The sequence below is a fragment of the Ambystoma mexicanum genome, chromosome 6q, assembly GCF_040938575.1.
Source record: "Ambystoma mexicanum isolate Mex_15411 chromosome 6q, UKY_AmexF1_1, whole genome shotgun sequence".
In the NCBI taxonomy this organism is placed as follows: domain Eukaryota; kingdom Metazoa; phylum Chordata; class Amphibia; order Caudata; family Ambystomatidae; genus Ambystoma; species Ambystoma mexicanum.
Genome location: NC_090937.1, coordinates 733630148 through 733655360, shown reverse-complemented (window position 1 = coordinate 733655360; position 25213 = coordinate 733630148). Strand labels below are relative to the sequence as shown.

General features: G+C 48.8%; 1 protein-coding gene across 2 annotated transcripts in view; it reads left to right on the top strand.

Annotated features, from left to right (window-relative positions):
- Positions 1–25213, top strand: part of NR3C2 (nuclear receptor subfamily 3 group C member 2) — a 2234141-nt gene that overhangs the window by 348215 nt on the left and 1860713 nt on the right. For both annotated transcript variants that reach the window (XM_069631253.1, XM_069631252.1), the window contains exon 2: positions 2399–4193. In XM_069631253.1, coding sequence (XP_069487354.1) covers positions 2401–4193 — 1793 coding nt within the window. In that variant the 5' untranslated portion in view covers positions 2399–2400. The remainder of the gene's footprint in view (positions 1–2398; positions 4194–25213) is intronic.

Sequence of the window (25213 nt, the reverse complement as noted above, 5' to 3'; positions counted from 1 at the left end):
TGTGTTATTTTAATTTGGAGGACCATTCCCGGTCCATCGAAAAGCATATTGGTGTGTTGTGGGATCTGATTTCTCAAGTCACTCAAGACCAGGATGGGGGATGGTGGGATCAGATATTTGCGTGGGTTCCAGAAGCTTTGCGTTCTGTTTTTTTGGGGGGTTTTGTTGTTTTGGGTTTTCTGATTTGTTGTTGTTGCATTTCATGTATTCCAAATTTGAGGGGTATGTTTTGTAGGTTTAGGGAACCTTCTTTTCGTCCATTGGGTTATGTTATTTGATTGTCCAAGGGGTGTAGTCTAGTGCGTGTGTGAAAAATAAGCCAAACAGGCGCCGGGGCGCAGCCATTTTGGACAGTCACTTCCATCACCACAATGAAAGCCTACGTTTTCGTGGGCTCTGTAAGTGAACGTGAATTCTGCAAACGGTTGCAAGGTCAGGGTGATCTCAGATGAGCTAGCAGGAAGGAATGCTTGTTGTCGCGTCCACTGAAGGACGAGCTGAGGAGGAGTGGGGATCTGCAGATGCAGCTATAAGGGGTGCTGGGAATGGAGACGAGACAGAGAAGCTGGGTTTTTCGACTTCTATCTGGCTCGTTACACTGTGTGTTCCCAATGCTTGCTGTTTGCTCCTCAGCCGAGGGCAGACGCAACCATGAAGGGGCAGGGATTTATCCCAATAAAGAGCTGAGATATTGCTCATAGTGGATAAATAGAATGGGACCCCCGTGTGATGAAGTCTCTGAGAGGGCGGACGCTCCTCTCCAGGCCCCATTATCACGAGTGATCTCTCTGTCTACCTACTCATGGAACTAAGCAGTGTTGAGGAGGCTGAGATGAAGGTGTTTTCTGTGGCTGATGCTACGGTGATGTATTTTCTCTATGTATGCATGTGTGTATATATATATATATATATATATATATATATATATATATATATATATATATATATATATATATATATATATATATATATATAAATCATCTATATGTGTTGTGTTAGTTATGTATTTGTTTATTGAGTGAGAATAAAGGGCATATAACCAGCCATTTGTTATATCTTTCTAACCAGTAGTTCATGTGTGCTTTATTGTCTCCCTGAGTCCAAATTTTTGCTTTTGGTCGGGGCAAGCAGGTGCAGAAATCCGAGGCCCCTACATGTGCCTCAAAAAGCATAACAGCGTTCTGGAAACTATATTGGAAACCGAAATTCCATTTGTATGCTATATATTCTTCTATTTTCTAGCATCCATTACCATCCAGCACTGGCATGGGTCTTTTTTGGCCTTCTGACTGCATTTTGATAGTTCATGAAGAGCCTGCATTTTAGCTAGGACCATACTAGTAGGCTTACTAGTGGTTCAGTGTTTTGGACCTGGTCATAGGCATGCGATTGACTATTCTTTCCAACAGTGTGAGTTGATACAGATACAGCCCTGGTGATGGATTCAGCCCAAAATGCATTGGATACACACATCTGTTCTTCTCGAATTTTATGTTTTTTTTGCATTAAACCATTGAATCATAATTTCTGTGAATGTGTTAATACTATACAGTTTTTTTTCAAAGTCTTTTCGAAAAATGACCTGCAAATATTGGTTGTGTGCATTTACGTAAAGGTCTTTTAGGCCTTAGAGCTAAGCATGCAGTACCCATAGAGCTTCTCTCGGTAAAACATTGCATGTATCTAGTTGTCCTGGGACCAGGAACATTTTTCTCTGCAATGCTCCACATTTCATCTACATTTATGTAAAACAATTATTTCATAAACCTTTTTGGCTAAACAAGCGTGGTGGTTCCCATCCTTTCATCTTTGTAAGTGCCCAAATATATGCCATTCCATTGTTGCCTCATGATGGTGACCGCAGCAGAGTTCATGCCAGCATAGCATTGTTAAACACTTGTTCAGGCTGGATGTGCCCAAATATATGGCCGTATTGTTTCTGGTAAGCACTTTCATGATGGGCATCGCAACATATTCCAGCATTGCCACTATAAATCACTTGTTAATGATTTCTATGGCCGCAATATATGCCAGCATCGCCCTTATAAAACATTTGGTCATGCCCTATTAATAAGGACTGAAAGGGTATAACCACATTTCAAGTGTGCAATAGTTTTAGCATAATTATTATCTACACAGTAACACTTTTTATGAGGCATGTTAAAACTGTGCAATGATTTTAATCCTAATAATCTTTAACCATATATAAATATTTGTTTGAGAAAGTTATTCTGAGTTCAGTAATACAAAGTAAAGCCTGCTTAAATCTAAAAACAAATCTACAAGATTAATGAATAAATGAACTAGTTTCCTTATTTGCCTTCTCTACAGTTGTAACTTTTGTTAAGACACTTTGTAACTGTATTAATTAAACATGGTTTTATTCTCTTTTTGCTAGATATGGAGTCCCAAGGATACCCAAGTTGTCCCAAAGGAGTAGATATGGAAAGAAAATGGAGTCAAGGTCCATCGTCCCTAACATGTCCAGGTGCTGCAACCTCTGGACAAGAGAGTCATGAGGGCGCTTCCATGGAAATTCCGAACATTAACCGTATGTCTTGCTCTTTTCCACACAACATTGTTCAAGGGAGCAACAAAGAAAAACAAGAACCACTCCTGTTCCACCAGCAAGACAATATTCAGCCTGGAATGTTAACCCAAGACATGAAACCTGACTTGGAATCAAAAGAACTTTCTACAACAGTTGCTGAATCCATGGGTTTATATATGGATTCAGTACGTGAAGCTGATTACACCTATGATCAGCAGCATGAGCATGGAACTTGTAGTCCTTCAAAGAATCATCAAAATGTGGAACCACTGGGCAGATTTTATAAGGATAACAATCACAGTATATTTATGGTAAACCACAATAATAGATCTTCAAGACCAGTAATACCATGCTCAGGAAGTCCTTTGAATGGTGGGGCATTAAGCATCACTGTAAAAAGCCCTCATATTTGTAATGAACAAAGTTGTTTGGGCTGTAGCCCTTCTAATATAACATCTTCACTTTGTAGCCCTGCTGTAAATAGCTCAATTTCAACGACTGCAGTGTTTGGAAATTTAACAGTGCATAGTCCAGTGACCCGAGGAACTCCTGTAGCATGCTCACCAAACATTGAAAACAGGGGCTCCATGTCTCACAGCCCTGCACATGCCAGTAACGTTGGCTCTCCTCTTTCTAGTCCTCTAAGTAGCATGAGATCACCCATTTCAAGCCCACCCAGTCATTGCAGTGTAAAGTCCCCAGTCGCCAGTCCAAGTAATGTTGCTATGAAATCATCAGTGTGCAGTCCTGGAAATATTACTAGTTCAAGATGCTCAATCTCCAGCCCTTCCATGGTGAACAATAGATCTACGCTTTCGAGCCCTGCTGCCAGTACAAGGAGTTCTTCAATTTGTAGTCCAGGAAATGGGGCCCAGAATTTCCCTTCCTCAAGCACACCAGCTGGATGTGGGACACCTAAAGATATTGTCTCTGATGCAGAAATGAAGACCAACAGCACTCATGATGAAATCACCTTTCCTAGAATGGAAGTACTTGAAAATGCCATCTTACATGACAATGCTGCTGATCATTCCAGCCTTGTGAAATTTATTAAGCCTGACCCAGATGGTGCTTTCAGCAGTACCTGTCTTGGTGGAAACCGTACAGTGACTTCTGATCTTGCTTTCTCTGCATCTGTGAAACATGAATCAACAAAAATGTCTTGTTCTAATTCTTCTTTCAAAGGCAATCAAACCATTAATCCCTTTCCATTTATGGAAGGGTCCTACTTTTCCTTCATGGATGATAAAGATTATTATTCACTTTCTGGGATTCTAGGACCTCCAATTTCTTCGTTTACTGGTAACTGTGAAGGCAGTGGGTTCCCAAACCTAGACCTCTCCTTTGGGATTAAACAGGAGCTTGACAGTGGTGGTTATTATGAAGGGAATACTATGCCTTCGTCTGCTATTGTTGGAGTAAACTCAGGTGGGCAGTCATTTCACTACAGGATTGGTGCACAAGGTACAATATCCTTGCCACGCCCTGTTGGCAGCAGAGACCAGTCCTTTCAGCATTTTCCTTCAGTTGGAACCCTTGTTGAATCATGGAAAACACACAATGATATGTCTCAGAGCTCTTTGTCATCGAGGAGAAATGACGGATTTGCAGGTTCCGGTTACATTCCAGAAAATATGTCGAGGTGAGTTCATGTGGGAAGGATTTTTGTTCTATTAACACAAATAGTAGTGAACCTACGTTTGACTAACTTAACTATTCTTTGTCAGCTGATTGTAGTTGTTGATTTTTTCCCAATCTTCTTTCCATTTCATGACTTGTTAATGTAAAGATTGTAAAATATCATTTTTATTTTGACTAATGAAGTGTTCCAGAACCTGAGACAACTGGTTGTAAAGTGTTATGTGGTTTGAGGTTTTAAGGCTTATGTGCCTTGGATTGTTTTCATAGTTGCAAGAGCGTTTGTTTTCAGGTGTGGCCCTTATTAACTTATGTTTTACCTTTTGTTCATAAATATTAGAATTGTTACTGCAGACGTATTGACAAAAAATTCCAGCGTGGCCAATTAAATCACTTTCAGAATTAATGTAGACATGGCTTTTTTGTTTGTCTAGATTGAAAACTGAGTTGGGAGTTGCTATTTTCAATTTATGAGCGGTATCCCATTGATACTAAAATTGTGGTTTGTGAGATACCTCTGCAACTACAAAATAGTTTGGTCCCACTCTGCCAAATCGTGTGAGGTGAAGGACTGGCACAATGAAAGAGATTATTTCCAAAAAGACTGCTGAAGTGCTTCTACTATCCCATGCAATACTGTTTGTAACTTGTATCTTTCTACCGCAGCCTTATTTCATGCAACATGTCCTCTAGCAGGAGATTTCGATAAACATTTATTGAGGTACACTGTTTTATATTAGACTAACATAGCTTTTGCAGCTGCTATGTAAAAACCACTTGTCATTAAGCAATCAATCATTTTTGGCACTCTCTGTATCATGTACATTATATAGCATAATATGTATTCGCACCACTCTATTAATTGCTGTGACCTGTACTCGTGAAACCGACTTTATTGATGTAGATTGTAGAGGAAGTAACCTTTACAACCAGAATAATGCCTAATAATAACAAAAATAGTAACCATACGAAAAGCATACACTACAAGATTAATTGTTTTTTAGCGCTCACAATGGGCATTATTTCAACAGGGGTGCACCGTTTGAAGGGAATCATGAAGTTTTAGTGACCTGGTTAATGGATATCTTTAAACCATAATATTTTTTTCTGAATTGGTAACTATGTAATTAGCTTAGTTTTAAAGCTACTTGACTTATCAGGAGAGAAAAACGTAATGCAGCCGGTTTAAGATAGTGAGAACTACTGACTGTGGCTTTTAGTGCATGTAGGGCGCACTGCTTTGTGGTGTCATTCTCGAGTGATTATTTTGTTTTATCTATTTTGTTTTATCTAGTACATAGTAAGCAGTTGTAGCAACGGTTGCGACATGAAACTTTCATCATATCAAACACCCTTAAATACTACGTTCTTGCAGGATTCACAGTAGGTTTAATCGGCACCCTTTTATCTTAAGGATCCTGAGCTTTATATCTGCCTTACTCTCCTTCCCTCAGTGCTTATTAATTCTGACTGTTTGGCATTGTTTTTGCCCTTTCATGCTTGTATAGCCTAATAACAATACGTTTACATATCTCCAGCACATTTACTAGCAAACGCATCCTTCTTTGAATGAATATCTCACTAGGATGTGTGTTCTGCTGTAAATCCTATTTCTCCATTATACTTGATGTTTGAAGAGGGTCTTAATGCCATTGTTATGACTTCAATTGGTAGAGGCCCTTACTGCCATTGTTATGGTTTCAAAGTGATTTGGGATGTATGGCCCTTCGGGAGGCTGTAGTATTAACTTACATGAAAGTAAACAGAGTATTACAATCGATGTGACAATAGAATTTGTGATTGCAGGCACAATGTAAATTTTTAGCAGAGAACAAAAGTAAGTATAGTGACATTTCTTTAGTCGTGACTATGTGAAAGTTGGACCGAATTTTTCATGGGACTCGGATGTATTCTGTGAAGTGGTTGACGTGTATGAGTGAATGCATCAATCCTGAGGCGACTATCTACAGTTGCAAATCACAAGCACAATACCTGTACATTTGGTAGACATATGAATATCTTGAATTGCATGTCTAATTGTGGAGCCGATGTCCAGTACCACAGTACTAAGAGAAACATGAGATAAAGTCAACGGGCATGTTACAGTTTCACATCTGATAGACCTTGTATGATACACAGACGGATGGGAAAATATTGTGTCTGTAAACACGTGAGTACATTTAATTAGAATATCAATTGTCAGAGGATTCTTATTTACTCCTACGTCCCGTCTCCTTTCCTCCATACTTTTGGGATATTCTGTCCATACGGACGGGCCCGGAGCATCAAAAATATTTAGTTTTCCTTCTTTTATTTTTAGACAGGGCCAGCGCATGTGACCGTAGCCCCTTCGAATGGATTGTGTCTTCCATCGTATTCCACATCTTTGACATGTAATGTCCACAGCTGTGCTGCTTTGGAAATTTTTCATCAGAGGGCGTCCTGCATCGATGGCGTCGGGTCGATGTCCCTCGAAGGCCCCATCGAGGATGGCGTCATTGGATGTTATAAGTAGCACGCACGGCGCCCGTAGCCTCAGTTCCGTTTTTTCCAGAAACGTGTTTGCTTCGAGAACTCGGCGCACCTCGTGTTATCGACTCGATAATGTCTTCTTCTTTTACGCCACTGATCCCGCAGTCTGGCTTTAAAAAATGCCGGGACTGTAAGTCCAAAATGTCCATCACGGACCTGCACCGTATCTGCTTCTGGTGTCTGGGCGAGAGCCACGATACGGACGACTGATCTGAAGTGCCAGTCGTTGACTGCCAAGGCCTTGCGGGAGCGCAAGGGGAAAATGCAGGTAGGTTGGATATCCGAACTCTGTAATTCCAAAAAGACTACTACGGGTCTTTCCACCGACGACTCGAGGGGTGGCTCTCCCTGTCGGTGGGAGTCCCGGGGGTCTCGGTCCCGCAGTGGTTCCTGCCACTCGTCCTCGTTCAGGCATTCTCGGAAGCAGCGTCACCGTTCGCCTTCCCCGTCTTCGTCGGATGATAGCTCCACGAGGAAAATGGCTTGTCCCACTAAATCCTCTACTCCGGAGGAATGGGAGGCATTCAGGCAGAAAATAATGGAGATTTTTCAATCTCGGGGCTCTTTTCCATTCGCGCCTTCGGTTGAAACCAGCAGGGAATGGTCTTGGTCCTACACTTGCGCACCCTCAGGCCCGGGTGGTCGGCGCGATTAACATCGGGAACCGTTGAGGTCCCGTTCGGACAAGGCTCCGGTAGATTGCCAGAGACGTGCCGCATCCAGGTCGCGGTCTACGTCCCCAACGAAACCATTGAAGTCTGGGAAGGTGTCGATGATGGTGTTGCCACTGTCGGCGCCGTGTCCATCGAGTGCTGCTGTTGGCGCTTTGCCGTTGGTCCGACCCTCAGATCCTTCGGCACCCTTGTCGATGTCGACACCAAAGCCGTCTGCGCCCTCAATGCCTTCTGGGCTAAATGGCCGGAATTTGCCATTGGAGGCCCCTGTGACTGGATCCTCCAAGAAAGGTTCCGTCTAAGACTGTGAGACCTGTTTTTTACTCCAGGCCTACTCCTGTGCCTAGGAGAGAGTTCTTTCATTCTCTACAGGACATTTATGAGGATGATGAGGGGTCTGATGTGGAGTTGGAGCCTTTTGATACTCCTGGTGAAACACCTGCTGCTCCTGACATGGTCTTTTCTGAGGCTGGAGGATCTGCAGCAGTCTTTACATGATGCCAGTGGCCTCGACACATCTCCTGAGATGGAGTTTGGTAGGCCAGAGCCTGGGGCTCATGCTGAATTCTCCTATAGGAGGGTGATGTCAAGAGTTACGGAGTACCTGACCCAGTGTTGCCTTTTCACATGGCATTACAGAAAAGGGTACCTACTGCTTGGCAGACCCCAGACTCACTTCCGGCGGTCAACAAGTCGACTAAGAAATACCACCCATCCAGTAGCGACCCCGGCTTCCTATCCACTCACCTCACTCCTGTGAGTTTGGTGGTTCAGGCGGCCACGGCCACCTCGAGGCAGGCTGCGTACCCTAACATCCCTCCTGATAGGGATGACAAGCGCTTCGATGGATGGGCACAGAAGGTATTTTTGGCTGGGAGTATGGCACTGAAATGGGCCAACTTCCCCATGTGCATTGGTAACATTTCCGCACACTCTGTGGAATTGTGTCTCTCTAGCGGCTGAGTATATTCCTGAAGGGGAAGAAAGGGATGGGTTTCTTGCTATCGTGCAGGATGGCAAGGTTGCCATGTGTGAATCCCTTCAGTCTGGGTTGGACACGGCTGATAGTGTTAGCTGGTCCATAGCTGCGAGCACCGTGATTCGCAGATTTGCATGCTTGCGGAAGTCGGGTTTTGCTCAGGATGTGCAGGCCCGTCTTATCAACATGCCCTTTGACGGTTCTCATTTTTTTGGCAGCAAGGCTGACGAGAGCCTTGAGAGGTTGCAGACCTCCAAAGCAGCTGTTAAGTCTTTGGGCGCAGCTGTGAGTCGACCTCTGCCTTTTTGTCCTAGGGGACAGCAATGGAGTGGGGGTTCCTTTCGTTACTACTCCTTTTTTGGTAGCACGAGAGGAGCTACCAGGCAAACAAGACACCGTATAATTACCCGTGGTGAATGGGGAAGAGGTGCCAAAGCCGCTCAGGCAGCTGCCTCTCTGCCTTCAGGCGCTGCCGCAGCCTCTCTAAAGCAGCTATTAGGCCCGGTGCCTTCGTTCACTGGTTGTGGGCAGACTGTCTCTGCATCTCGAAGAGTGGCAAGTCATTACTTCAGATGCGTGGGTTCTGGAAACAATAGCCCACGGCTACTGCCTACCATTCCTACATCGGCCTCATGACAATCCACCGGGGAAACTCTCTTTGAAGATTCCAGACCCGCTCCTTCTGCAGGAAATCTAAACCCTGCTGGAGAAAGGCACTATAGAACTAGTGCTTGTGGCGATAGGAACCGGGGCTGGGATTCCTCATATTTTTTGATTCCAAAGAAAGACGGAGAACTGAGACCCATCTTGGACTTACAGTGCTTGAACGAGTTCCTCCGGAAGGGCAAGTTCAAGATGGTCACTCTTTCTCAGGTCCTTCAGGCCCTTCGACTTCGGGATTGGTTGGTGTCTCTGGACCTACAGGATGCTTATTTGTGCCAATACATCCAAAGCACAGAAAGTACCTGAGGTTTGCGGCTGGCAACTCGCACTTTCAGTTTCGGGTCCTGCCATTCGGATTCCGCCCGAGGGTCTTCACCAAGCTCATGATAGTGGTGGCAGCGTATCTCAGTAGAGGGGGGGTTCATGTCTACCCCTACCTGGACGACTGGCTGAGCCGAGCGCGTTCTCCCTAATAAGCTTTGGATCATCTCATTCTCACCTGCCACTCCATTCACAAGCTGGGCTTCTCCCTCCAGTTCAAGAAGTCGCATTTGACACCTTTCCAAAAGCTCCAGTACATTGGGGCTGTGTTGGACACATCCTTGGGGGAAATGTTGGCCACCCACGGTGAGGGCTCATTACATGGTCAACAAATTTCAACATGCCCAGAGTCTTCCGGCTTTCGAATTCTTAAGGTTGCTCTGCCTCATGGCATCCTGCATTTTCCTGGTGCCAGAGGCCAGACTGAGGATGGGATCCCTTAAATGGTCTCTCAAGACGCAGTGGTCACAATCCACGGGTAAAATGTAGGATCCTCTTCAGATTCTGCTCACTGTCTCACAGGATCTTCTGTTGTGGACCAGCAAAGGGAATCTGATGAGGGGGGGAGCATTTTTGGCAGTCGTGGCCGAAGGTGACAGTGGTGATGGACGCTTCCCTCACAGGATGGGGAGCTCATGCCAACGAGCTGTCCACCAGCAGTCGTTGATCTCCGTCGGAGTCCAAACTCTACATAAATCTTTTGGAACGGAGTGCCATCAGGCTAGCCCTGAAAGCTTTTCTGCCGTCTGTGTGCGGGAAGAGTGTCCTGATCATGACAGACAGCACAGTGGCCATGCATTACTCAACAAAAAAGGGGGTGGGGGATAGGGTCACTCACGCTGTGCAGAGATGCAGCTCTGGTTCTGGGCAATACAGCAAGGAATTTCACTCTTAGCAGTTCATCTGGCCAGAGAGGAGAATGCGGCCGCGGACGCTCTGAGCCGGCAGAGCACGGTCTCCCACGAATGGGAGTTAGTTCAGAAAGTCCTTCAGGAGATCTTCGCCCTTTGGGGAACCCCTCAAGTGGATATGTTCGCGACCGGTGCCAGGTTAATGGGACGCATTTGTCGTGGATTGGTCGTTCCCACTTCTGTATGCATTTCCTCTTGTCCCCGTCATTCCTTAGGTTCTAAGGTGGTTGCAGAGGTTTGCGACTCACATGATCCGAATTGCTCCAGATTGGGCCAGGAGAGCGTGGTACCTGGACCTTCTAGAAATGTCCACCTGTCCTCCATGCCATCTTCCCCACAGAGATGAGCTTATCTCGCGAGAGGGGGGATCGGGTTCTCCATCCAGAGGTCAAGACTCTCAACCTTCACACTTGGTTTCTGAAAGGTTGAGATATAAGGATTGGGATGTCCCGGATGACGTGATGGAGGTGTTGCTTTCGGCCAGACGTCCGAAAACCAAATCCCTGTGCCGTTGGCATAAGTTTTGCGACTGGTGCAGAGGACACAATGTTGATCCTTTCAGTGTTCCATTCTGATGGTTCTTTCTTTCTTGCTTTCTTTGGCCCACAAGGGTTTGTAAGTGGGTACCATTAAAGGTTACCTGGCAGGGCTGTCTATTTTCAAGTGCTCGACTGAAGAATGTTCTTATTTTAAGATTCCTTTGATTTCCCAGTTTCTTAAAGGGCTCATGTATGTGTTCCCGCCGTCCCCGTTTCAGGTGCCAGCTTGGGATCTGAATTTAGTCTTGAACTTCTTGATGGGTGCTCCGTTTGAACCTTTGCACTCTTGTCCTTTGAGACTGTTGACCTTCAATATGATTTTCTTGATTGCAGTTACATCTGCTCGCAGAGTGAGCGAGTTGCAGGCACTTTCGTCTAAGCCACCCTTTACTGTGTTCCACAAGGATAGGGTTGTACTGAGGGTACGTCTGTCCTTCCTACCTAAGGTAATGTCTGAATTTCATTTGAGCCAGAAGGTGGTACTTCCTGCTTTCTATCCTCCTCCTCATCCTGTTAAGGAACAGGAGAGACTCCATAGATTGGACCCTAAGAGAGCTTTGAGCTTTTATATTTCTAGGATGTCCAGGGTCAGAGTGGACGACCAGCTTTTTTGTGGGGTACACTGGACACCGATTGGGCCAGGCTGTTGGTCTCACTCCACCAGGGGCGTGGCTACATCCACAGCCCTGCAATGGGGAGTTCCTATTAAGAACATTTGTGATACTGCAACATGGTCTTCCATCCACACCTTTGTCAAGCATTACTCCCTGGATACTTTCCATGGTCAAGATATGGACTTTGGTAAAGAAGTGCTTTATTCTGCCATCTAATTGGATACTTCTAAATTCTTCTACCTCCTCCAATCACTGATACTGCTGTGGGAGTCTGTCAAAGATGTGGAATACGTTGGAGGATACAATCCATTCAAAGAACAAGTTACTTACCAACTGGTAACATTCTTTTGACTGGATGTTCCTCCAACTTATTCCTCATCGTCCTCCCAGCTTGCCCCTCTGAAGATTTTCCTATGCTATTGCAGCTTGTGTTCCCTCAAGGCTATGTGCAGTCAAGCAGGCATTGTGTACGGGTATGTCACACGTTATGGAGGGAAAAAACATGAACTGAGGCTACGGGCGCCGTGCGTGCTACTTATAAAATCCGATGACGTCACCCTCGACGGAGGCCTTCGGGGGACATCGACCTGACACCATCGACGCAGGACCCCCTCTGCCGAAAGATTTCCAAAGCAGCACAGCTGTGGACATTTCATGTCAGAGATGTGTTATACGTTGGAGGAACATCCAGTCGAAAGAACGTTACCAGTTGATAAGTAACTTGTTCGTCTTCCTCAGCTCCGCCCTGCACAACACCCTTCAGTACTTTTCTCAGAGTGGTCGGGGTCGGACACAGTTGCATCGTAGGGAAATTTTTTTTTTTTGTTCCCTTGTCCTTCATCTTCCTGCTCCGGTTCCACGGTCTTCTTTCCTCTGTCTATGCCGGAGCATCTGGGATTCGTGTCCTGTGCTTTGTGCGAGCGTTGCTTCTTGGGGGCGGTTCCCCTTTCTCTCTATCTGGAGTGCTTGGGCCCGAAACATCGGTGGGACTCATGTTTCTACTGCAACTCCCTCCGTCTGGACACACCAGCATAGGCTCATCCGGTGGGAGTAGGTGTTCCAACGGCTTCATCCTCCACATTAACAGCAGTTCATCGACAAAAAAAGGAAGCGTCCGGTAAGTTCCTTCCTTTTTTAGGGCAGCCCGGCCAAGGACTACTTCCCAGGATGTTCTGGTTCCGGGAGGGGCCCAAGTGGCTCTGATACCAGGGTTCTCCATGAGGTGTCCCACAAGGGATCTAACCTGGATTCCGGAGTTCGCTCTGAGGCCCCCTGTCAAGGGGCAGTCAGGACTGGATATTCATCCGAGGTTCCCCATCTGGGGGCTAAGGCTAAGCCAAAGATTTCTGGGGCTGTTTTGAGCAGGGTTGTTCTCGAGGATTGCAACTCTGGAACTAAACGTACCAAGCCTAGTCACAGGGGTTCCTGTACAGTGACTAAAGGTACCGGGGTTATCACTGATGATCCCCGATTAGGGTTATACTTAAAACTAGCAAGATCGAGGGGCCTTCTTCAGGGTCTCTAGCTATAGGGTGTCACCCTAATCCTTCCTACAATCTTGTGGTCGAATCAATTCTGCTGAGGGGGCAAAGGAGGGCAAAGGCCCTAAGGCTTCAAGTACCAGCCCTGCCGAGGTCCCCTCACCGAGAGTTAATTCTTCTGCATAATCCAAGGGGGCTGAAAAGCACTCTAGATCTGCTAGTACCAGCTCTGCCTAGGTTCCCTGTCGACAATGGCCTCACTGAAACCTGTGACGCACATCACCTCAGGTAGTGACAAAATGGCGGTTCAATCCACGTGGTCTGAGGTGGCCCTTTTGACAAGCTCTTTCACAACAACGTTCTCAACGGCTGGTATGGAGGGGCCTATTTTTGGGGCCGAGCAATATTTTCCACAGAATGTGTATACTAAGAATCCTTTCCACCCTCCAATGGATTTGCATGCTCGGTTTCCGCTGCCACACACAGTCTCGCTTCCTCCTGCGTCCGCTCCCTTAGTTTATGTGGATCCAGCTGGTGGAGGACCGTTATGCCAAACAGCCTCTTTACAATCCTGGGGGTACGCCCCTACAGAGCAGTCTCTACCCACTCCTCTGCCTAGACCTTCCTGTGAGGATGGGTTTTTTGGCAAATTTCAGGCCCTTATGCCCTCTAACCAAAAGAGGACATACTTTAAGGATCTATTCAAAGAAATGTATCCAAAGCCTCTCGAGCCGCAGCCTGCTCCTACTACCCCTCAGCAGGTTTCAGTAGTGCCTCCCCCTCCTCTTCCGGTGGGGCCCATTCCCCCCTGCCACCACTACCTCCACTTTCACCAGTGCTTAAGGCACCAGCTGCACAGACAAATACGCCCACGGTGTCTGAGGTACCACTTGCTGCGGATCAGTTTTCTGTTCCCGCCACAACTGACGAGGACCAAGCCGATCAGGATAGCGAAGACTCGCCCCACTCTGTCAAAGCCTTTCTTGACCAGGTCGTGGATATGATGTTGTTGCTGGATATTCCAATACCCGAGCCTCTGGCTCCACAGGAAGGTGTAATTTCAGGAGCCCTAACTCTTACGACACAGGAACACACAGGCCTTTTCCTTCAAAAGTATGTGCTTGCTGTAGCTCGCAGGGCCTGGGAAAAGCCACACTTTGGCCAGCATGTGAATAGGAAAATTGACGCTCCAGTCTAAGCCGTCCTCAGCATCCTCTAAGGCTGCCTCTCAGGCCCTGTCCCAAGAGGGCAAACTTCTTGACGCCATTGGGAAAAAAGTATTTTCCAATTCCGGTTTTCAGCTGCGCCAGGTGAATACCGAAGTCATCCTTTCGTCTTGGGAGGATAGCTCAGCGGCAACATGCTCGCCTTGGAAGCAAGACGATACGGAGCAACAAAGGTTCGAACCCCGGGTCCGCGCTTAGAAACCTCTGGGTATTAAGCGCATTATAAATAACCCATCATATATCATATCCTTGCAGCAGCAAATCTGAGGCTGTGGAAGAAGCTTTCAGAATTTTAGGAATGTATCCCTCACGACAGACTGGAAGATTTTAAAGAAGGCCTATCCGATGCCAGAGTTCTGGGTCAGGACCTGCTGGAGGCCTCAGCCCATCATGTAGACACTTCTGCTCGGGCCATATGGTGGGAGTAGACCTCTCCCACCAAGCGTGGTTGCATGCTACAATGTTCTCGAAGGAGGTTCAGGACAAAGTACTTGATGTTCCCTTCGAAGGTAAAGACCTGTTCCGCTCCTCCACCGATGAGGAACTCCATAAAACAAAGGCAAGCATGCAAACGGCTAAATCTTTGTCGGTTCTTGCCAAACCCCCAACTAAAGCGGCCTATACGCAGAGGTTGGGGACTCGGCCAAGGTCCTTCTCAGCTTTCAGAGGGTTCCAGAAGCGTCGAGCATGACGGTCAGAAAGTTCCTCTGGTGCACCTCGTTGTAAGCAGCAAAGGCAATCAGCCTCCTCTTCAGCAACAGGTGGTCTTGCCGCTGAAAATCCATCCAAATTATGTTTCGAGGGGATTGGGTCCTCCGACGTATTCCATATCTATGACATGTAATCACCACAGCTGTGCTGCTTCGGAAACTTTTTTCGGCGTCTGCGTCCTGCGTCGATGACATCGATGCGCCGTCGTCGAGGACCTCCTCCGACGTCATCCGATGTGATAAGTAGGACGCACGACGCCCGTAGCCTCAGTTCCGTTTTTTCTGCGAACGTGTTGCTTCGTGATTCTTGGTTCACGCCTCGACTCTTTGGAGTTCTGTTCTTCTCGGTTATTCGAACCTGTTCGTTTTGTGACAATCCTTCGTGTGAAGATGTCTTCTACTTGTGTCTTTGACCCCGCGTCTGGGTTTCAAGAAGTGCGGGGAGTGTGGGTCCAAGATGTCGGTGACGGACTCGCACGACGCCTGCCTCTGGTGCCTCGGGGAGGCCCACGACACGGATGACTGTATCGACTGCCAGTCGCTCACGTCCAAAGCCAGAAGAAGTTGTCGGTAGGTCGGGTGTCCAAGCCCCGGAAGTCGAAATCTGCGGGGCTTTCGACGGATGATTCGAGGGGTGACTCTCCGCGTCATCGTCGGAAGTCTCGTGGGTCTCCTTCTAGGAGTCTGTCTCGCCACTCCTCAGCCTCTTCGAGGCATTCTCGGAAGCGCCGACACCGGTCGTCTTCCAGGTCCTCTGCCCGGCACGTCGCTTACCCCACCAGCCGTGCGACGCCGGAGGAATGGGCTTCCTTCGGGAAGAAAATGCTGGCGATTCTTGAGTCGCAGGGTACTAAGCCGTCCGCGCCCCCGAGTGGGGTCGGTCGTGAGAGGTCGAGAGACACCGCTCGCAAGAGTGGTCGGCACGAGTCACGGGAGAGGTCCCGTTCGGACAAGGAGACTCGTTCTCGACGTACCCGTTCCAGGTCCCAGTCCTCGACGCGTTCGAGACCGTGTGCACCTGTGAGGTCTTCGAGGAAGACATCGACGTCTGAGGCGTCGAGGGCGTCGACGGGCTTTCTCGAGGCTCCGGCTCCGAGGAAGTCGTCGAAGCCGTCAACGCTCAGGTCGTCGAGGGACACGCTCGGGGTTCCGGCCTCGAGGGCTGTGTCGACGCCGCCGATGCTGGAGGCGCTGCATCTGACGTCGACGCCGATTTCCTCGACGCCGATCCTCTCGGCGCCGATGCCGGTTCTCTCGACGCTGGCGCCGATTCGCTCGACGCCATCGACGCCTTTCGTGTCGGAGGTACCCCGTGGCACGGGTGAACCCCCTAGGAAGGCTCTGGTTAAGAGCAAGCACTCTCGGGTGCCTTCTTTTCGCCACCTGGACTATATTTCATAGGCGGATGAGGATTCTGATGGCCTGGTTCCTAGTCAGGTTCCAGATGAAATTGTCTCGGGCCATAGTCAGTTTGACGATTTGAGACAGTCACTGCATGATGCCAGTGAACTGGACACCTCTCCGGAGGTGGAGTTTTGTAGGCCTGAGCCTGGCTCTCATGCCGATTCCTCGTACCGGCGCCTTATGGCTAGGGTTTCTGAGTACTTGGGATGGTCTGCTCCCCCAGGGGAGTTTGTGCAGGATGATCTGACGGACATCCTTGATGTTGGTCCCCCAACTGATCCGGTACTGCCGTTCCATATGGCTTTACAGAGAAGGGTGGCGGCGGCTTGGACTGCTCCAGAGAGTCTCCCGGCGGTGGGCAGATCCTTGTCGCGAAAATACCGTCCAGCCAGTAGCACCCCTGATACTTGACCAGGCACCCCGCTCCGGAGAGTTTGGTGGTGCAGGCGGCCATGGCCCCGGCAAAGCAGGCGTCGTACCCTACCATCCCTCCTGATAGGGACGACAAACGTTTTGATGGCTGGGCGAAGAAAGTGTTTTCTTCTGGTGGTATGGCGCTTCAGGCGGCCAACTCCATTTGTGCCTTGTCTCGTTTCACACACAGTCTGTGGAACTGTGTTGCGTTAGCGGCTGAACATAGTCCCGAAGGGGACGAACGGGATGGTTTCCTTGCTATGGTCCAGGATGGTAAGGATGCCATGTGTGAGTCCGTTCAGTCGGGTTTGGACTTAGCTGAATGCGTCAGTAGGTGAGCACCGTGATACACAGGTTTGCGTGGTTGCAGAAGTCGGGGTTTGCTCCTGATGTGCAGTCCCGGCTCCTCAACATGCCCTTTGACGGTGAACACCTTTTTGGCAGCAAGGCTGACAAGAGCCTTGAGAGGTTGCAGACCTCAAAAGCTGCAGCGAAGTCGTTGGGCGCTACAGTTCGCCAACCTCTGCCTTTTCGTCCTAGGAGACAGCAGTGGAGGGGTGGTTCCTTTCGCTATTACTCGTCCTTCAGTAAAGCGAGAGGAGCTGGCAGTCAAAGAGGCCAACGCAGGGGTACCAGAGGTGGACGACAGGGTACCCGTGGTGCCAAGGCCGCTCTGGCAGTTGCCTCTTTGCCCTCAGGTAACGCCGCAGCCGCTCCCACTCAGTCATGAGGCCATGTCCCATGGTTCGCCGGTTGGGGGAAGGCTGGCGCAGCATCTTGTAGAGTGGCAAGCCATTACTTCAGATGTGTGGGTTCTGGAGATTATAACCCACGGCTACTGTCTTCCTTTTCGGCACAGGCCTCGCGACAATCCACCGGGGAACCTCTCTTTGCAGAGTCCGGATCCGCTCCTTGCGCAGGAAATTCAAGCCCTGCTGGAGAAAGGCGCCATAGAACTGGTGCCTGTAGCGGAGAGGAACAAGGGATGGTATTCCCCTTATTTTTTGATTTCGAAGAAAGACGGGGGATTGAGACCCATCATGGACTTGCGCGGTTTGAACAAACTCCTCAGGAAGGACAAGTTCAAGATGGTTACTCTTTCTCAAGTCCTCCAGGCCCTTCAGCTTCAGGACTGGTTGGTGTCACTCGACCTCAAGGATGCTTACTTCCATGTGCCGATCCATCCCAAGCACAAGAAGTACCTGAGGTTCGCAGTTGGCGACTCGTACTTTCAGTTTCGGGTCCTGCCGTTCGGATTGACCCCCGCCCCGAGGGTTTTCACCAAGCTCATGGTGGTGGTGGCAGCGCATCTCAGGCAAGGGGGGATTCACGTCTACCCCTACCTGGACGATTGGTTGATCAGGGGGAGCTCTGCCGAGCAAGTCCTGGATCATCTGTCCGTCACCTGCCACTCCCTTCACAGGCTGGGCTTCTCCCTCAATTTAAAGAAGTCCCATTTGACGCCAACGCAGCGGCTCCAGTACATCGGAGCAGTGCTCGACACTTCCCTGGGGCAGTGTTTTCTTCCCCAGGTGAGGGCTCTTCACATTCAGCAGATGGTGCACAGGTTTCAGCATGCCCAGACGCTCCCAGCGTTCGAGTTCTTGAGGTTGCTCGGCCTCATGGCATCCTGCATTCTTCTGGTGCCAGAGGCTCGCCTGCGGATGAGATCTTTGCAGTGGGCACTCAAGACGCAATGGTCGCAGTCCTCCGGCAGGATGTCGGACCCGGTTCAGATGCCACCCTCGGTCGCCCGGGATCTTCTGTGGTGGGCCGTCGAAGGCAACTTGATGAAGGGGGCTCCATTTTGGCTTCCCTGGCCGGAGGTGACGATCGTGACGGATGCATCCCTCACGGGATGGGGAGCTCATGCCAACGGGCTGACAGTCAGCGGTCGTTGGTCTCCGTCGGAGTCCAGACTCCATATCAATCTGTTGGAGCTGAGGGCCGTCAGGCTAGCCCTGAAGGCTTTTCTGCCGACTGTGCGAGGAAAGAGTGTCCTGATCCTGACGGACAACACAGTGGCCATGCACTACCTCAACAAAATGGGGGGGGCAGGGTCACTTCCTCTGTGCAGGGAGGCGATGCAGCTCGAGTTCTGGGCCATCCAGCAGGAAGTTTCGATCTCGGCAGTTCATCTGGCCGGAGACAAAAACGTGACGGCGGACGCTCTGAGCAGGCAGAGCACGATCTCTCACGAGTGGGAGTTGGCTCAGGAGATTCTCCTGGAGATCTTCGCCCTTTGGGGGACCCCTCAAGTGGATCTCTTCGCCTCCAGTGTCAACCGGAAGTGCGAAAGGTTTTGCTCGCAGGAATTTCCTCCAAAAGGAGCCTTAGGTGACGCGTTTGTGGTGGAGTGGTCATTCCCGCTGCTGTACGCATTTCCTCCAGTCCCCGTCATCCCGCAAGTGCTGCGGAGGTTACGGAAGTTCAGTTCCAGGATGATCCTCATTGCTCCGGCGTGGGCTCGGAGGACGTGGTACCCGGACCTTCTCGACTTGTCCATCTGCCCTCCACGTCGTCTTCCCTACCGAGACGATCTGCTCTCACGGGAGGGGGGTCAGGTTCTCCATCCAGAGGTCAGATCCCTCAACCTTCACGCTTGGCTTCTGAAAGGTTGAGGTATAAGGATTGGGACCTCCCTGAAGACGTGATGGAGGTGTTGCTTTCGGCCCGAAGGCCAGCAACAAAGTCTCTGTACCGTTGCCGTTGGCGTAAGTTCTGCGACTGGTGCCGAGTTCAGAATGTGGATCCTTTTGCATGTGACATCCCCATGGTTCTGTCCTTTTTACTTTCTTTGGCCCACAGGGGCTTGCAAGTGGGTACCATTAAAGGTTACCTGGCGGCGCTGTCCATCTTTAAGCGCTCGTCTGAAGAGTGTTCTTACTTTAAAATCCCTTTAATTTCACAGTTTCTGAAAGGGCTCACTAATGTGTTCCCTCCGTCACCTTTCCTGGTGCCCGGTTGGGATTTAAACCTTGTTCTTAAGTTTCTTATGGGTGCTCCGTTTGAGCCTTTACATTCTTGCCCTTTGAGGCTGTTAACTCTGAAAACTGTGTTTTTAGTTGCGGTTACTTCCGCTCGCAGAGTGAGTGAGTTACAGGCACTTTCAGTTAAGCCACCCTTCACTGTATTTCACAAGGACAGGGTTGTCCTTAGAGTTCGTCCTTCTTTTCTTCCGAAGGTAGTGACGGAATTTCATTTGGCCCAGAAGGTTGTTCTTCCGGCATTCTATCCTCCTCCGCATTCTGGTAAGGAAGAGGAGAGGCTCCATAGGCTTGATCCTAGGAGAGCTTTAAGCTTTTATGTTTCACGCATGTCCCGGGTCAGAGTGGACGATCAACTCTTTATTGGTTACGCTGGAAAGCGTTTGGGGCAAGCTGTGACGAAACAGACTTTGTCTCGCTGGATTATTTTTGCCATCTCGGAGTGCTACCGCTTGGCGGGTAAGGACCCACCGGCTGGCTTGCGGGCCCATTCTACCAGGGGTATGGCTGCATCTACTGCCCTGCAGAGGGGTGTACCTATTCGCAACATCTGTGATACAGCCACCTGGGCTTCAGTACATACATTTGTACGTCACTATTCCCTCGATTCCATCCGAGCACAGGATCTGTCCTTTGGCAAGGCGGTCCTTTGCTCTGCTATTTGATTGGCTATTCTAAATTTTGATTCTAAATTCTTTCCCTCCTCCTTGCTCTGGTACTGCTTTGGGAGTCTGTCATAGATATGGAATACGTCGGAGGACCCAATCCCCTCGAAGAATAAGTTACTTTCTTACCTGGTAACGTTCTTTCGATGGGATGGTCCGACGACGTATTCCATATCGATCCCGCCCTGCCTTCCCCGCTGCAGAATTTCTTTGCGATTGCAGCTTGCGTTCCGCAAGGCTTTGTGTCTGACTGGCAGTTGACTAGTGTCACACGTTCTGGGGGAAAAAACTACAACTGAGGCTACGGGCGTCGTGCGTCCTACTTATCACATCGGATGACGTCGGACGTCGGAGGAGGTCCTCGACGACGGCGCATCGACGTCATCGACGCAGGACGCAGACGCTGAAAAAAGTTTCCGAAGCAGCACAGCATAGATGTCATAGATATGGAATACGTCGTCGGACCATCCCATCGAAAGAACGTTACCAGGTAAGAAAGTAACTTGTTCTTTCCATCGGTCATGCCAGACTCCAGTGGGAGGGCATATATCGTCTCATCTGGAGGTGTGTCAGAGATGACCAATGGGTTTTATCCATTGCCCTTGGGAGGGCTTCTGCTTGCACCTCCCTCATAACCCACCCTCATCTTCAGCAGACTGGGCGTCCCTCCCTCAAACTTCTGGACCTCAGAGCGGTGGAACGGCCTAGCCAGATAAGGTCTTCTATCCGGAAGAGCGATTGGCTCAGTGTGGTAGATCTTCAGGACGCTTACATGCACATCCGGTTCTGGGGCCCACATCGGAAATATCTTTGGTTTTCCGTAGGACCGGAACACTTCCTGTATCGAGTGCTGCCGTTTGGCTCAGCTCAGCACTGTGTGTCTTCACAAAGATGATGGCAGTTATCGCAGCATTCCTTAGACTGTAGGGAGTTCATGTCTATCCATATTTGGACTATTGGCTTCTGCAGAGTCCTTGTCCACGGGCTACAACAGCCAATATTCATTCACTCCTCCAGCTATTGTTCCAACTGGGGCTGTCAGTGAACTGGCGGAAATCGTCTGACGGTTGCTCAAGACCTGATTTTTCTGGGTTTCTGTTGGGATACTATCAGTGCTAGAGTGTTCCTAATAGAGGACAGAATTGCGGATATATTGGCCACGTGCCATTTTTTCCTTAATTTCTCCCACATGTCTGCCTGGTGGTTCCAGAGACTCCTGGGCCTGATGGCTTCATGCGTGTTAGCCCTACCTCTTGCGTGATTGAAAATGAGACGCACATAGCTAGCACTTCGGGGCTGGTGATCTCAGGCTGTGGACCTGGATTCAAAATGATTCCAGTACCATCCTCCATGACTGCGGATATTCATTGGTGGTCAACTGCCAGCAACCTTTCAGTGGGAACCTCCTTCCAGGAGCCCTGCCCACAGATTACGGTTACAACAGACGCCAACCTCCTAGGGTGGGGAGCAATGCTGGGGCAACTCGAGGTGTACGATCTGTGGACGCCCAGGACAGAATGTCTCATATCAACTATCTTGAACTCCTGGCAATCTTTCTGGCATTGAAAGCTTTCCAGCCTTCTATCATCGACAGAGTGGTGTGAATTTGCATGGACAGTTCTGCAGATATATTCTACATCAACAAGCAAGGGGGCACCAGGGCCCCTCCCCTGGTGGATCTGGCTATCCAGATTTGGAACTGGGTAGTCCAGCACAATGTCTGGCTACAAGCTGTGCACATTCCACATCATATCAATGTTGCAGCAGATTCCTTGAGCCATCAGTCTGCAGCAAATTATGAATGGGAAATGAACAGCCATGTTCTTACCAAACATTTCCAGCAATGGGGTTCTCCAACTGTGGACCTCTTTGCGACTTCAACAAACAGGAAACTACCACTCCATGCTTCCACTCTATGCTTCCAGGGACTGGCTCAAAGCATCATCCCTGGGGGATGTCCTCGAGGTTCCTTGGGACAAAATGAAGGTTTATGCCTTCCCACCTTTGCCGTTGATTCATCGGTCGCTCTGGAAGCTTAGGAGTGCCTCTAAGTGCACTCTCCTCTTCATAGCTCCTTCGTGGCCACCCAGGTTCTAGTTTTCTGAGCTGCAGCACCTATCGACATGCGACCTGATCAGGTTTTGTTATTTTATATGTTCTTATAATGCGCACGTTCGCCAAAGGCATCTTGGCGCTACAGGAGAGAGAGGTCAACTTAACCGCAACCAGACAGTTAGAACAGGTGTGTTTTTAATGCCTTTCTAAAGGCAACATAGTCCTCCAAATGCTTCAGATACAGCGGCAGGCCATTCCAAAGTCTGGGGGCAGCAACAGAGAAAGCATGTCTCCCACAGTGGGCGCGCTGAAACACAGGTATAACAAGAAGACCAGCTGTTTCTGAGCATAGAGACCGCATCAGGAGATAGCGGGAGAACTTGGCGCAAAGATATTCAGCTCCTTGGGCCTGAAGAGCACGGTGGACCAAGCATAACGACTTGAAAACAATACGCTGGCCAACCGGGAGCCAATGGAGTGATTGCACGACTGGAGATATATGAACACAGTACGGGGAGCCAGTGGCAACCTGGGCAGCCATGTTTTGCAGCCGTTCAAGTCCCAAGATAAGACCCTTCGGTTGGGATAAGTAAAGGGAATTCCAATAGTCTAAACGACTCAATACAATTGCCTCCACAACTGGAGGGTGGAGATGAACAGGGATAAGAGGTAGAACCTTTCTGAGAATACATAGATGATAGTGCCCTGCTTTGCAGATGGCAGCAACCTGGGTGTCCATTGAGAGAGTGGATGATAATGTTACCCCCAGATTCCTCACCTTATCGGCCAGAACCGCAAGAGGACCCAGGGAGGAAAGCCAGAAAGAAGAGACCCAAAGTGAGTGGTTGGGAGGGGATTCCAGCACCTCAGTCTTGTCCCCATTCATCTTCAGCCAATTGCAGTTCAACCAGTCGTCGACGGCTGCCAGATACTTCCTCAGAAGCGACGACATCTCAGCCTGATCAAGATCTAATCGGATCAGTATCTGAGTGTCGTCAGTTTATGAGTAACATCTGACGCTGAAGGTGCGGATAAGACAAACAAGAGGCCAGATATAGATATTGAATGGGGGATAAGGCGGAGGCTTGAGGGGCACCACAAAGAAGTGAACAAATAGATGAAAGAAACGGAGGGAGTGAAAGAGTCTGCGTTCTGTCGGCCAGGAATGAGGTAAACTAAGCGAGAACCTGGCCCGAGATTTCGGCTTGGGTCAGGTGGTCGAGCAGGATGGGGTGGTCGACAGTGTTGAATGCTGCTAACAAAATCAGGGCTCCCACTCCTCCTGCATCAACTAGCCTGGCCATATCATCCAGAACTGCGACTAAGACACTCTCAGTCCCTCAACCTGGTCTGAACCCAGTTGGGGCAGGATCGAAAAGCCCAGTAGACTCCATAATGGAAGACAGAGGAAAAACCAGAGATTCAAGAAGTTTTATAGGGAATGGTAGAAGTGAAATGGGATGGTAATTTGACAGCAAAGGATCAAGTGTAGGTTTTTTAAGCAGTGGGATCACCGTGGCAGACTTCAGTTTGGGGGGAGATAAAGCCAGTTTGATAAGAATGGCTGTGATCTCAACAAGCGATTCATAATCACCAAGGGAATGGCATCAGAACGGGAACCAGACTTAATACCATCCTTGAGATGGCAACTGATTAACATAGATGGGGGGCCTGGAAGTAGTTTTACAGTCCTCCAGAGAGCTAGTAATTTAAGTAGGAGTTTGCATAAGGGTATTGGCAGTGTTAGTGCGGATAGTGTCAATTTTAGTGATAAATGAAAGGGTCAGGGTGTTGCAAAGATCTTGCGTAGGAACAGCTGCTGGGGCAAGTCTAGCTGTAGAGAGAGATCTTACCACTGAGAACAAGGATTTTGGTTGACAGATTGAAGCCTCTATCTTCTGAGCATAGAAAACTTTTTTTGCCGCCAGAATGGCCGCAAAGTAGACAGTGGCAGAAGATTTAAAACAACCTTTTAATATAGGATCATATGTCCAGCGCCATTTGCGTTCGGCTTGTTTCATAGTGAGACGCAGAGGTCTTAGATTATGAGTAAACCAGGGTTGAGAGGGCAGCTTTCATGGATAGGTAAGCTGTAATGAGGCTACTAGGTCAGATGCAGAGCGAAAAGCATTAGTAAGCCTGGCTAGGGTGGGTTCAGATGCCTCGTGCCCTATCCTTTTGATAATAGATACCAATTTTGGCAGATCAACGGAACGCTAGCTCCGCTGCAATTTTTTCATAGGAGCATACTTTCGGTAGACACAAGCCATATTTAGAGTAAAAGAGACCAAATAGTGGTCAGACCATGACACTGGTTCTACAGAGAAGGTGGTCAAAAGGTCTTCATTTGCAAACACAAGTTCGAGAATACTTCCCAATTTGTGAATGGGCTCTACAACAGATTGAACAAGACCCAGGTCAGTCAGTCAGGCAGTCAAAAAAAGATTGCTGCAGATTCTCGACCTTCTTCATCGGATCAATCACCAGGTGTGGCACCACCCCCCCCAAAGACCTTCAGCTTGGCGGCCTGGTACCTGAGTTCAGGTCCTTAGCGCAGTTTAATCTTTTAGAGGATAATATGTGCATCATTCAAGCAGCACGTAAGCCTTCTACGAGGGCTCAGTACAAAAGTAAATGGCTTTGTTTTTGTTATTGGTGTCTAGCTAAACAGCTTGATCCTCGACAGGCTTCTATTGACTATGTGCAGTGTTCCCAACTGCCACAGGTGCACACAATAAGCACAGGTGGAGGCAATGGAGTCTGGGCCAGCACAAAAGGAGCACACCCACACACCACACCCCTTCCCACACCAAAATGATTCCACAAGTAGTAGCAATACTGGGGCTGGA